Source organism: Rattus rattus, chromosome 1 (assembly GCF_011064425.1).
Source record: "Rattus rattus isolate New Zealand chromosome 1, Rrattus_CSIRO_v1, whole genome shotgun sequence".
NCBI classification, from domain to species: domain Eukaryota; kingdom Metazoa; phylum Chordata; class Mammalia; order Rodentia; family Muridae; genus Rattus; species Rattus rattus.
In genome coordinates, this window is record NC_046154.1 from 32159727 (window position 1) to 32172816 (window position 13090).

Here is a 13090-nt window from a genome sequence, read left to right on the forward strand (position 1 = left end):
GCAGGGGAGGGTGGGCTCAAGAGCAGGGTATGTGGCTGCAAGTGGATTTCCCCAGGAGTTAGATCCAGGAGGCTCTGAGAACACTTCAGCTACTTCAGGGAATTCTGCTGGCAGAAGGCTTGGTGCAAACAAAAGCCAGTCTGTCTTCCACATTCCCCGTTGAAACGTGGGTTCCAGCTCTTATCCAGGACGTCCTGCAGAAGCCAGCTTGGTGGCCTGCAGGCTAGAATGCAAACAAAGAGTCTCAGCTAGGATTATCTGCATATCGAGACCTCCTGTGTCACTGTCCAGTCATAGGACTGTAAGGCTTTACAGAACAGCGCTGTTTTGTGGCCACCGGAGCCACAATGTATCCGGTGGTCTCTGAGGCTTAGGATGCTGGCTCAAAGCAGAAGCCGTGGGTCTGAGACTCAGATGCCCAGGCCTGATCCTGTCTCTGCACTTCCTTGCTGTGTGCAGCTCTTAGGAAACTCAAATGCCCTTTTCTGTGAAGGGGAATACGGCAGAGCCTGACTCTCAGGATCGGGCTGGCTCTGACTGGGTAAGATGGTCCTCAGTGGGTTTGCCAAAAGAAGCTGACAATGTTCTCGTTCTCTGCAAGCTGGCATGCCTAGGAGAGCCAGGAGAGAATCTCTGACATGGGTGACAACATGCCCCAGAGCATGCGTGCAATTGTGTTGCTCTAGGTCCTGCCAGTAGGACGTCCAACCTTCTGCCACAGTGGTGCCTGGAATCTCTGCCACAGGAAACGTCGTGGTCAGCCCAGAGACCTCCTAAAGCTTGGCAGGCAACACTTGCCTGCCCTGCCACCACCACCCATGTAGGGAGGGTGGCGTATAGCTCCCCAGGAATCCCAGACCCCCCAGTTGGTCCTGACAGGAGGACAAGGGCATTGAGGGGTGGTGGGGCAATGTGCGTCAGCAAGGCCTGCTTTGGGTGAGTCACGCTTCAGCTATGGCCCCTGGGCTACCACAGTGTTCTGCTTTTCTAGGAATTGGTATGCAGCTTGCCTACCCAAGAGGAAGGAGGAGAAGGAACCCACAGTCAGCCTCACATAACCCCAAGGAGGACTTTAGATTTCAGCCCTTGCTTCTCCCTGTTCCCTTCCCTAGGGCTCTCGTCCCATTTTTCTGCATTCCACTGGCTAGCACAAGAACCTGGCAGGATGGGTGGGAAAGAGCTGGCATGCCAAGGATGAACTGGGAATAGGAGGGGCTTTCCATGTATCCTGTACCCTTCCTGAGCGCCCAGGAACTTAATGGAAGGTAGCTGGATCCTGATTGTCCTAAGTGAGCTACAGAGAGTGCTCTGCAACCTCAAGGTCACTTGAGAGCTGCTACAGCTACGCTAAGGGCTCCAGAGGTACAGAATCAGGGGCCGGGAGAAGGGAGAAAGCAAAACCACCAGTGGAAAAAAGAAGCCTCACATACTAGTGTAGTTAACAGTCAGGAGCCCCACTGTGTTCCCATGACAACCCCTGGGATGCTCATTTAGAGGGCCAGCAAGCCAACAAGCAGCTGTTAGGAAGAGCCTAGGCTCTGTAGTCCAGCTGGTTAGGACACGGGTTCTGCAGCGTCCAGAAAAGGCCTAGGACAAGCAGGGCTCAAGTTTCTACTTCCTCATTCATATACATACATACATATATACATACATATATACATACATACATGTATGTTTTGTTTTAAAGACAGAATCAGTCTTGCTTATATAGCTCAGGCTGACCTCAAGCTTGTGATGCCCCTGCCTTGGGCTTCTGAATGCTAGAAACCAGGCATAAGCTCTCACATTCAGAGGTTAACTCAGCCTCTCTAAGGCTACTGTACCCTTTCCACAACTTAGGGCCAAGGTGGCCAGCACCCTCCAACACCTGTCTTTGTCTTCTGAGTCCCAGCCAGGATTTGGGGAACCTGTAGGGCCCTTTCTTCGGTCTCTCACTCACAGGACCTCAGGCCCTGTTAGAACTGACACTGGTGTGTTCTTAGGAAGAGTCAACCCCACCGGGCAATTTTACATCTACTTGTATCTCGGGCTGCTCTCTGCAGCAAGGTGGAGTCACTCCACTTCTACAGATGAGAAGCAAGCGCAGAGTTCTGGTAACTGGACACGCAAACGAATTCACTGACCGCACTGACCGAGTAAATAAACGAAGAAGAGGCACAGTCGGAGGTATAGGGCGGGCTCTGAGCCAGGTCCAACCCCCACATCCTGCCCCTTCATCTTCCTAACTCCTCACTTAGCCAGATGGGGTCAAAGCAGTCTTGGAATTTCCTGTTTCCTTCCCTCCCCTCTGCAGTGTGTGACACTAAGGATCTCATCCTTCAGGTCCTCAGGCTGGCAAACCTTTGCTCATCCTTCCTAGTCAGCCAGCATGCAGTAGCTCCCCTCATCCTGTCCTTGGTAATGTGATGCGGTATTTGTTTTCTGGTCAACACCCTGTCATCAGATGGCAAGCTACATGGGGTAGGTGTTGCACCCCAGAAACAAATCTTCAGCCTCAACCCCGGGGGAGCTGGCAGAGAGCCAGGTTGCTTAGCTGGCTCTGTATGGCACTACCCAATGTTGTATCAGGCTGGAGCTTTGAAGTCTGTGGCCCTTGCTCTCCTGAGTGGCCCACCTCCCCACAGCTTCTTTTCCCATGACCACTGAGGCCTCAGCTACTATACAAGGACAGTGGGACCACTCCTGGGCTGACTACATCATGGAACAAATCACCACCATGACACTTGTGCTATAAGCATATGCTGCTGTCATTTCTGCCCTCCAACCTACCCAGAAGAGAAAGGGAAGGAGAGGCTCGGAGAAGCAGGTGAGGGTACCTCCCAAGTGCTGAGCTATCTTTCCAGGACCGTGGCGCCCACAGAGCACTGCTTCCTTCCATGGGGTCCTGAAACCTTGCTTAGTTGGTGTCCTCACACCACTGCCCTTCCCCCACCAAGGCCCAGGCAACTGCCTGACACTGGGAGCACCGAGTGCTGCTTTCTCTCTGTGACTCTGAATACCCAGTTTCAGCAAGACAACATTCCCAGTCCTAGGATTCGGGGGTGCTGGACTGTTCTGAGTCAGTTCCCACAGGCAGCTGCTGCATGTGGCCAGCACTGAGGTTAAACAGAGGAAGAATGGGCCCTTACCTTTTATTGAGCACCATGTTCCCAAGCTTCAGGTCTCTGTGCACGATGTTTTTCTGAAAACCAATGAATGGATGGTTCACATGAGAAAGTGAAAAGTGGGGTCCACCTTGAAAGATGGAGGCTCCTCAGGGTTCTGGGAATGCAGGGACCCCCTAGGATCTGTCCCTTAGGTCTTGCCAAGCATGCATCTGAAGTGGGTAAGAAGTAGCCTAGCAGGTGCCTCTGCTTTCACCCCAGACCAGCAGCTTATGGGGAAATCTGTCTCCTTACTCCACCGACTGTTCCATGAAGAAAACAAGCTTCAGTCTGGAGGTGGGGGCAAGGAGCAGGGGCCATAGCACTTCTGGATCTAAGTACCCCAGGCTTGGCCCATAGAGCCCTGGGCGAGCCTCAAGCATTTGTCCTTCACCTTGGGGTACCTGGTACCCCAATCCTACCAAAGTTCAGATACCCTGTGGCTATAATTTATTTTCTTAACTGACTGGGAATTACTACATGGAGCTCTGATGGGCTGCTATCTGCCGGCCTTCACAGGGACCATGGCTGGCTATGGCCTGCAGTGTCTCACACAGGGCAGTGGACATAAAGCCACTCCCCTCCGGACATTCCCAGCTGCAAAGCACATCTGAGCGAGGTCAGAACCAAGCAGGTTTCACTGAGCAAAAGCCAAGAACGATATTTGTTTCTGGGGCATGTGGGTCCTGGGCCTCACCTGGTGCAGGGCTTCCACCACACGGACTACATCATAGAAAATGACCACAGTCTCACGCTCACTGAGCCTCTTCTCCTTGATGACATAGTGCTGTAGGTTGATGAGGTCAGCGGTCTTGTCACTGAAGTCGTGTGCACAGAGGCAGTCAAGGACAAGGCAAATGCGTTTCTTCATCTTCTTTACCATCCGCCCAGACTCTGTGTCCTCGACCGCTTCACACGTGCGGTCCTGGGAGGCAAGGAGACAGGCCAAGGCGAGGGAGTTAAAAGGCTCTCTTTCAGAGGCCCAGAGGGAAGTGGCTGAATGTTGCTGCCTTGGGTGAGGCACACACAGGTGGCCACGCAAACCTCTGCAACCATCTGCAGGAGTCAGTGTGCGAGAGAGGAGAGCAGACAGCCTGACTGAGTGCACCAAACGCAAAGGCCAACAGGCTCATGCTCAACATCTCAGGTGAAGGCTTCATGCTCTGACCACAGGGTCAGTCCTGGGCATTTATAGCCAACTGACCCCTCAGCAACGTGCTGCAGCAGTGAAGCTGGGCCCTGGGGTGTCTTCCTCCTGGGGTACTTCCAGGGTCTAGCAAACACCAATGTCTCTCTACCACGTTCAAGACTGTAGATATTGTTATTGTTTTTTTCACTTTTTGAGAGTTTTTTTCCCAGGGTCGTCTAACCGTGAAATCTTGACTGGCCCTGGACTCCCACATCTGTCTGCTGGGATTAAAGTCACGTGCCACTACCCTAGGCATAAGATTCTAGAAGGTTAAGAGCGGCCATTCCTGCAAAACTTCAGGGGTCACACAGTATTCTATGTGTGATGGATGATTTTGGCTGCCAACTTAACTGCATCTGCAATCAACTAAATGCCAAGCGGCCTGGTGCACCCATTAGAAAACCCTGACAGTCCAGTGTCTTTCCTGTGGCTACAGGACTGCTGGGCAGTCACATAACTGGCAAGGAATACCGTGCTGGCCTCAAACAGTTCCTCGTGCATAAAGGGGAGTCAGCAATCTTTCCCTCCCTGATGTCAGGGACTAAGTAAGCTGGCTGTGGCCTGCTGCAGTCAGGGGTGAGCAGGTCAGATACTATTGCTGGGTCCGTACCCTAGTTACTCTTGTTACTGCAAGAGAGCCCAAGTGTGACAAAAACAAGTGCAAAATGAATTCTGGGACCCTGCTGGCCAAAAGAGGCCTGGTCATTGCCATCACACAGGCAAAGCCCTCTGGTGAACTCCTGGAGGAAGGACCAAATAGCCAGATTACTCCTTAAATGCAGGATCATCTCTGGGATTCACTTGCTGCAGGGTCGGGGTCCAGTGTCCAATGCATACAGATAACTTGCTCAAGGTACTTTTGGTCACGTCTGTCAACCAAAACAATGCAAATGAAGGCCACGAACGTAAAGATATCAGAATTTGAGATACTAAAAACAACTTAATTTCCATTTCAGGGGAACATGCCAGTGTTGGGAACTGCTTCAGTGGCAAGTCTAAGAATAAGGTGGTGACAGGTGTGGGTGTGAGTGGGTAGCTCACTGTTAGCCCAGGCCGGGAAGTGACACTTCGACCTCCTTAGCACTGCTGTATGACTGCTGTATGTCAATGATCACACCGACAGGAAGACTGTGTAATGAGCAGGTGTCACAGCAGCCAGGGCTGGCCGCACTCCTGTGCACCTGCCAACCAGCCTTAAGGCAGGTGACACTGTGACCCTCCCACTGTGACCCTCCCAGGATCCCCATGGGCTTGGGGCTCAGAGACCTGAAATACCTGGGCAGGCAAAAGGACTGCGGTCTAGTCACACTGTGAGAGCTGACCCCAGCCCCAGGTGACCCAGCTCTTGCTTCTCCGTCTTACGCTTTAGCCTGGCCAATCCAGACAACACAGTTGGAAAGAGCATGGGAGACATTAAATGACTTCCTTTTCTCCCTCAGAAAGGCAGCTCTTCCAAGCTAGCCTGGCTGCTCTAAGTTGACGTGTGTGAGCCGTTCTTCAGGATGAGATCATCACGGGCACTGTAGCACCAACATGACCCCAGCCTGATTCCAAATCCCTCTGCCTAGGCCTTGACAGTCGGCAGGGAAAGAATACCAGGAGTGGCATGCTGGGAAGCTGGGAGCTGCTCACAGACAGAGGTGCCTTTAGTAGATGCCAGGCAGGACCAGGAGTGTGGGGCCCCTCACCTGGAAGAGGCCATGGTGGTGGACCACGCCATCCTGTGTGTGCAGCAGGGACAGCAGAGAGTACTCGGTATGCAGCAGCATCTTGCCCTGCCTCTCCTCTTGGCTCTCAATTCCTTGCTCGCCCCTCTCCTCAAGGGTGAGGATCTGCAGGAAAGCATGTGGAGAAAAAGAACAAATGTTTTCCTTTTCCCAGGAGAACAGCTGGACAGGGGAAGCATGTTCACTTCTGCTACGCCTGGCCTGGCCTCACACAAGCATACACGACAGCTGCTTGTCCTGACAGCCTGTAATGCACGCAGAGCTCTCACATGAGGTGCTGAGTAAGACTGAACTTGATTGTTTCTCAGGAAGAAATGGGGCTACTGGTGCTCACAGGTGATGCAGGTGTGAAGGTGCTGAGGAGGGAGGGTGGCATCTAGGACAGCCCTGGTCCTGAGGGTCCTGCCCGATGCTCCTTACCTTCAACTGATAGAAGTCGTCCGTGCCGTCTTTCCTTGCCAAACACTGCACAATGCTCGGTACCGGTGAGTTGCCCAGGCGGGGACCTACGGCACACAGAACCACAGCTCACTTTCCAGAGGCCTTCTGGCTAGGTCTTCTCTTCACACCTACTAGGCTGCCCCCAAAAAGCCTCTTCCAAAAGTGGAGGTGGACGTGTGTGCATCTGCTGGATACGCGCCTGGCTTCTGCTGGCACAGTCCTCAAAACGAGTTTCCAGTGTCTAGTGTGGTGCATGCCCATGACCCTAGCACTCAGGAAGCTCATGCAGCTCGAAGATGGCCAGCTTGAGGCCAGCCTGGGCTAGTAAGGCTTTCCTGGCTTCACTACCCGCAGATCTTCTCACTTGTGCCCATCCCCCAGCCCCTTGTTTGTCTCCTTCGAGGACTCAGCTAAAGTCTTGTTTCCCAACAGACATGTAAGCTGTGCGAGGGCAGACGCAGTCCAAACTCATCACTGTTTACCTGCACACCCCTACAAATAGCACAGGGCTGTCTCCTGGTAGCAGGCATCATTATGAGCTATTTTCTGGGTGTCTGAAGTTGGAACTAGGCTGTGCCTTTAAGTTCCAAAGGCTGTCCTAAAATAGAAGTCCTACTAAGGTCCTACTAAGGGCCTGGTGCCAGAGCCCAAACTATCTGCAGCTCTGGCCATCAACAACCTGGACTGGCTGTGCCTCAGACACCATGAAGAACGCCTTGGGGCTCTCTGGCCTCCTGGAAACATTCAACCCTATTCTATACTTCTACACTACTCTATAAGAAGTCAGGGCCTGCCTTTAATCCCAGCACTTGGGAGGCAGAGGCAGAGGCAGGCAGAACTCTTGTTACTTCAAGGCCAGCCTGGTCTACCTAGATCCTGTTTCAAAACACCCTTCTCTAAAACAAAGTAAATACAAGAAACTCGGGAAATGCTATACAAAACCACTGAAATCAATCATGTCATTTGAGAAAGTCAAATAGTGCCTTAAATGGTGAGTCACGTGGTCTAATGTAGCCATGTGCTTTTGTGAGTTTATTGATGTTCTGAGGGTCTTATTCTCAGGGGAAGGTTAGAATCTGGTTCTTATAGAGCTGGCGTACTGACAAGAAACTGACAACTTTTGCTATGGAGTGACCACAGCTCTGGCGGGCACCTCACTCTGTTGTGTATAGGTCAGAGATGGCCCATGCCCTGGCCACACCCCCACAGTCAGAGGCTTACCCAGGATGAACGGTCCTGCTCTCTTTGCATTATTTCCAGCAATGCCAGTCCCTAGAGCCTGGGCCTTGGCCGACGTCTCCCCAGCTCCTCTGTCTGATGCTCTCCGCTTCATTCTCAGTTCTAAACAAGACAGAAAAGATCCTTTCTGCTGAGTGAATCAACAGCTTTCCTGACACGAGCCCAGACTAACTTAAGGATACATCCCACAGCTGCTGCTGCTTCCCACACCTTCTCCCCACCAGGAGCAGCCAAGGCTCCTGAGGACAAAAGAATCACAACTGCTTTCCTTGAGCGTCATTGCACACCAAGAGCACATGTCCTTGAAGGCAGCAGACACAGACTGAAAAGGAAGTGAGGGTAGGGAAGTCTGCTTGCTGTAAAGGTGTCAGAGGGAGGCACAGGCCTGTGTGGGTGCTGAAGAACCTCTACAAAGACAGGGCAGGCAACCAAGCCCCAGCCCCGAGTAGCTGTTCTCAAACTGGCCCCTACCTCCAATGCTCACAGCCAAAAGACTATGAGGAAGAGGTGCCTCCTCCTAGGCCATCTCCAAGAAGGGATGGGCTGTGGACCCTGGGAAATGGCCCCTTAGACATGATGCTTAGCACTTCCTTCCTGCCCATGAAGTCTGAGGAGTACTGGCCTGAAGTCAAAGATGACCTTGAATTTGCTTATTTTTAATTACTAATGAACCATTTGAAAGTATTGAATGCAAAATCATTTTTAAACGAATACTTTTTTCCTTTTCTTTTAAAAAATTATTTATTTGCATTGATGTTTGCCTGCATGTATGTCTATGTGAGGGTGTCAGATCTTAGAAGTACAGACAGTTGTGAGCTGCCATGTGGGTGCTAGGAATTGAACCCAGGTCCTCTGGAAGAGAGTCTGTGCTCTTAACCACTGAGCCATCTCTCCAGACCTTTTTTCTTTTTTTTGGTTTTTCAATACAGGATTTCTCTGTGTAGTTCTATTTGTCCTGGAACTTGTTCTGGAGAACAGACTGGACTTGAACTCAGAGATCCACCTGCCTTTTCCTTGCAAGTGCTGGTATTAAAAGGTATGTACCGGGGTGGGGGGTGGGGATTTAGCTCAGTGGTAGAGCGCTTGCCTATGGCGCAAGGCCCTGGTTCGGTCCTCAGCTGGGGGGAGGTATGTACCACCATCGTCTGGCTTAATGAATATAGACTTTTAAATAGCATGGGTATTTTGCCTGCATGTCTGGTGCCTGTGGAGGCTGGAAGAGGGCACTGGATCTCTGGAACTCAAGTTAAGAGCTGTGGGCCACCATGTGGGTGTCGAGAATTGAATTGATCCAGCAGCACCTGCTGAGCCACCTCTCTAGTTCCAAGATATTATTTCAGAGGAGGAGGAGGAAGAAGAGAGAGGGGGGAGGGAGGGAGGGAGGGAGGGAGGGAGGGAGGGAGAGAGAGAGAACAGACAAATGGACAGGAGTGATGAGAAGGGAAGGGGGCCACTGTCTTTGCCCATCAATGGGGTTTTGACTTTCCTGAAGATCCATTCCCTTTAAGGCTTCAGTACAAGCAGATAGAGAAGCAGGTTTGGAAGCCATTAGCCTCATGACAGATAACAGAAACACATCTTATTCTCTAAGTCAGACCTCTTTTTTTTTTTTTTTTTTTCTTTTTTTTTTTTTTCGGAGCTGGGGACCAAACCCAGGGCCTTACAAGCGCTCTACCACTGAGCTAAATCCCCAACCCCCTAAGTCAGACCTCTTGGGGAGACTGAGCCCAGGCTAGGGAGGAGGGTAAAGCTCAGTGCAAGCTGAAGCTCTGAGAAAAGTTAATAGGGATGGGGTGAGAAAGCAGCATGAACAGACCTGACAGAGCCCAGGAAAGCAGATGTACAGGCAATAAGCAGCAAGTTCCCGAGAGTCCATGTTGCTGAGTCTGAGGTGAGGCACAGAGTGGTTGCCGGGAGCCAGGTGAAAGGTCTAGCGGCAAGCGATGTTAGACGTGTAGCTCTGGCCATTCCCCTCAGGGCTGAGAGACACAGAGCACCAACTTCTCTTGTAATTTCTTTTCCACATAGAAGTAATTGGCATTCCTTGTACGAACACTGAAAAACGGGCCAGCCCGGAAACCAAGGAAGCTAACCTCACCACCTAGACAGCTGCTCTCCAGTCAGGCCTGTGTCTCCTGGGTTTTTCCTCTCATACAAAGTAATATAAATCACTGTGAAAATATGGACCACACTCCGACGCCATTTTGAGAGTTTCCCTTTTCCTTACTTTAGGCAGAATTTTACAGAATGTGAAGTTTATCCTATTAAAGCTGTAAAAATAAGCAAGCAAGCAAACAACTCTAGGCTTGGCGCATGCCTTTAATCCTAGCACTTGTGAGGCAGAGGCAGGTGGATCTCTGAGTTTGAGGCCAGCCTGGTCTACAGAGCCAGTTTCAGGACAGCCAGGGCTACATAGAAAGACCTCATCTTGAAAAAACAAACAAATAAAAATAACAACAACAAAAACCAAAACCAAGGGGTGGGACGGAGCCCAGCGGCCGAGACTGGTGCTGTGTTCCGTCCTCTCCACGGCAAATATAAAACAGAAAGCACATGGTAAAGGCGCCCTTCACTCTCCTGCAGCACCCAGGCAGGTTTTGTCTCCCCACTTTATGGCATCCATTTCCTTCTTCTTCTTTTTTAATGGTCACACAAATGCCTGTATATTTTGGCTCTTTTTCTTTTTTAATTTTTCTTTAAAATTGAAACCCCAGGGTAGGCAAACTGCAACCATCAGCAGCTATGCAGGGGAAGAGAATAGAAAAGAGAGGGTTGGGGATTTAGCTCAGTGGTAGAGCGCTTGCCTAGCAAGCACAAGACCCTGGGTTCGGTCCCCAGCTCCGAAAAAAAAAAAAGAAAAAAAAAAAAAAAGAAAGAAAAGAGAAGGAAAATACCTCGATGTTTCCACCCCAGCGGATGTCAGCCACACAGCAAGCAGCCACCTGGTGGGTGGGTGGGGGGAACGTAAGAGAAAGAAAGAGTAAGGAGCCCAAAGTACCAGAAAAAGCAAACAGGCTCTGGCCAGCACCAGAAAGAAAGAAACAAAGAGAAAGTTATTCCAATTCTTTGAGTCAAGGCTCAGAAAGGTAGACAGACCCAGCAGAGCCTCATGGTGGCTCACAGAGACTGCTCTTGGCGCTCTGTTCCCTCTCAGGATAAATGCCAAGAAGCAAGACTGCAGAGTCAAATGGGGTAAAGAACTTTATTTTTTCAGACCATCTCACTCTGGCCCATTGGTTCTCAGACTTCTTCCTGCTTCAACCCTTTCATACAACTCCTCATGTTGTGGCAACCCCCAGCCATAAAATTATTTTCTTTGTTACTTTATAACTTAATTTTGCTACTGTTTTATAAATCCTAATGTAGATATCTGTGTTTTCAGATGGTCTTAGGAACCCCTGTGAAGGGTTATTTGACCCGCCGGGTTGAGGACCACTGCACCTAGCCCATGGTGACTCAGAGCTTATATAGACAGGATGGCCTCAAGCTTGTGGTGGTCCTTTCTCAGGCCAGTGTTTAGCTATAGGTCTGAGCCACTGTGCCTGGCGGGGTGAATGTTTCCTTCCTAAAGCATCTGGCACACTGACAGTCCCATCAGCAGCATGGAGGAAGGGAGTCACAGGTCTTGCCCTGAACCAGGACTGTTTCCTTACTCTCACAAATGACCCATTTCATGAGTCATGAAAGGGATACTATTGCTTTTTAAAGTCATAATTCTCTTTTTCCTTTCTAATTTTTATTTTGTGGATAATTACAACATTTTCCCCTTTCCTTTCCTCTCTCCACACTCTTCCATATTCCATAACCACCTCCTCCGAAGCCATAATTCTTTATGGCTTTATGAGGTGGAGCCTGCTCCGCATGCTTACTGGTTGTATGCACTGTTTCTTCTTAAATTGTCTTTATTTTGTTCTGTTTAAAAATTATTACATTCATTATTTATATATAAAAGTGTACACACGCGCGCGTGCGCATGTGTGTGTGTGTGTGTGTGTGCATGTGTGTGTGTGAGTATACACACATCTTAGTAGACGTGCAGCATTCCTCCTCCTAGCATGTGACTCTTGGGGACTGAACTTGGCTGGCCCGGGTCCTCCATGGTTTATTTCTATGGTTATGAAAGTGTTACTGCTTAAACTGCTAGCTAGCAAAATATATGTCTTTTCCTTTAGCCTTTGCTGCTACCCTGGAAAGCTTCTTCATGCTGAGGGTCACAGTCCTGTCACTAGGGGTTTCTCTTAACATCCAACAGTCCCCAGATACAGAGGCAGCCGTGGTTAGATTGGGCTGTGATCTCTGCAGGAAACGGTCACAGAAGAGAAGAATGAAATAGCTTTAGATACACCCCCAAAACGTCATGCAGCAGCACCATGCCAGTATCCCTGTTCTTTGCCTGACTAACTCCTGGCACCCCCAGTGTACACACAACTTCCTCAGAGAAGTCAAGCTTGAAGCTCCTTGACAATGGCTTCCTGTCACCTGGTTTCACACTGTGTCCTATGGTTTTCTTCATGCACTTCCCACATTTTGTAATAATGTGTTTGTGTGTGTTTAATGACTGTTACCACCACTAGAAAAATCATCTTTTTTTCCTCTATCTTTATTAAATTGGGTATTTCTTAGAAAAAAAAAACCTTTTATACACATATGAACCACTGTGCCTTGGGGCCTGGCCCAGCACATAGTAACAAACAGACGTATTCCTTCCAGTTGGTGTTCTTGTCAGGGCCAGCAGCCTCTGGTAGTAGCTGGTATCACTACACTCTGATCCTGGTCTCCTGCTCTGGAGTACTGAGCCTCCTCTTTTCTCCAGTTCCCTGGAGAGCACCAGGCAGGCATCACATCTGTGTCGATGCTGCTTCTTCGCCTACACACAGTCTAGACGCCTGTTTGCAGGGAGCAGCTGCAGCCCAGACAATGAGTGGGCTCAGCCTGACCCCTCCTACCCCACTCAGGATTCTACTCAAGCAAATGGCATGGGAACAGCTCCAAGACACCGGCAGACAGAAGGATAGGAGCAGATGGGCAGGGATAGGGAAAGATGCTGGCGGGGAAGAGGTACCCTGACTGCTTTCCTCCCAAACATCATTTCCTACCCAGAGTTGACTGAAGCAAAGGAAATCATGGTGAAGAGTAAGCCAGGAAAAACTGGAGGATGAGGTTTTCAGAGACAGCCTCCTAGCCTCTGCTCCTGCAGATGCTAGACACATAGGGCGGCTCCACCCCGCCCTCAAGCCATCCTGACAGGGATGCTCCAAGCATACTTCTAAATGGTCCACAATGGCCTGTTTGAGGAATCCCACACCTGTGGTGATGACAGTCAGGACTGGCTGCTATGGCCCCAAAAGAAC

At 50.3% G+C, this 13090-nt stretch overlaps 1 protein-coding gene across 1 annotated transcript in view; it reads right to left on the minus strand.

Annotated features, from left to right (window-relative positions):
• Stk40 (serine/threonine kinase 40) overlaps window positions 1-13090 on the minus strand; it is a 36816-nt gene that overhangs the window by 7831 nt on the left and 15895 nt on the right. Inside the window, exons 2-6 of the mRNA XM_032898127.1 lie at window positions 7722-7841; window positions 6480-6565; window positions 6021-6164; window positions 3841-4068; window positions 3129-3181 (exon numbers count right to left, since the gene is read on the minus strand). Of these exons, the coding sequence (XP_032754018.1) occupies window positions 3129-3181; window positions 3841-4068; window positions 6021-6164; window positions 6480-6565; window positions 7722-7833 (623 nt within the window). The 5' untranslated portion in view covers window positions 7834-7841. The remainder of the gene's footprint in view (window positions 1-3128; window positions 3182-3840; window positions 4069-6020; window positions 6165-6479; window positions 6566-7721; window positions 7842-13090) is intronic.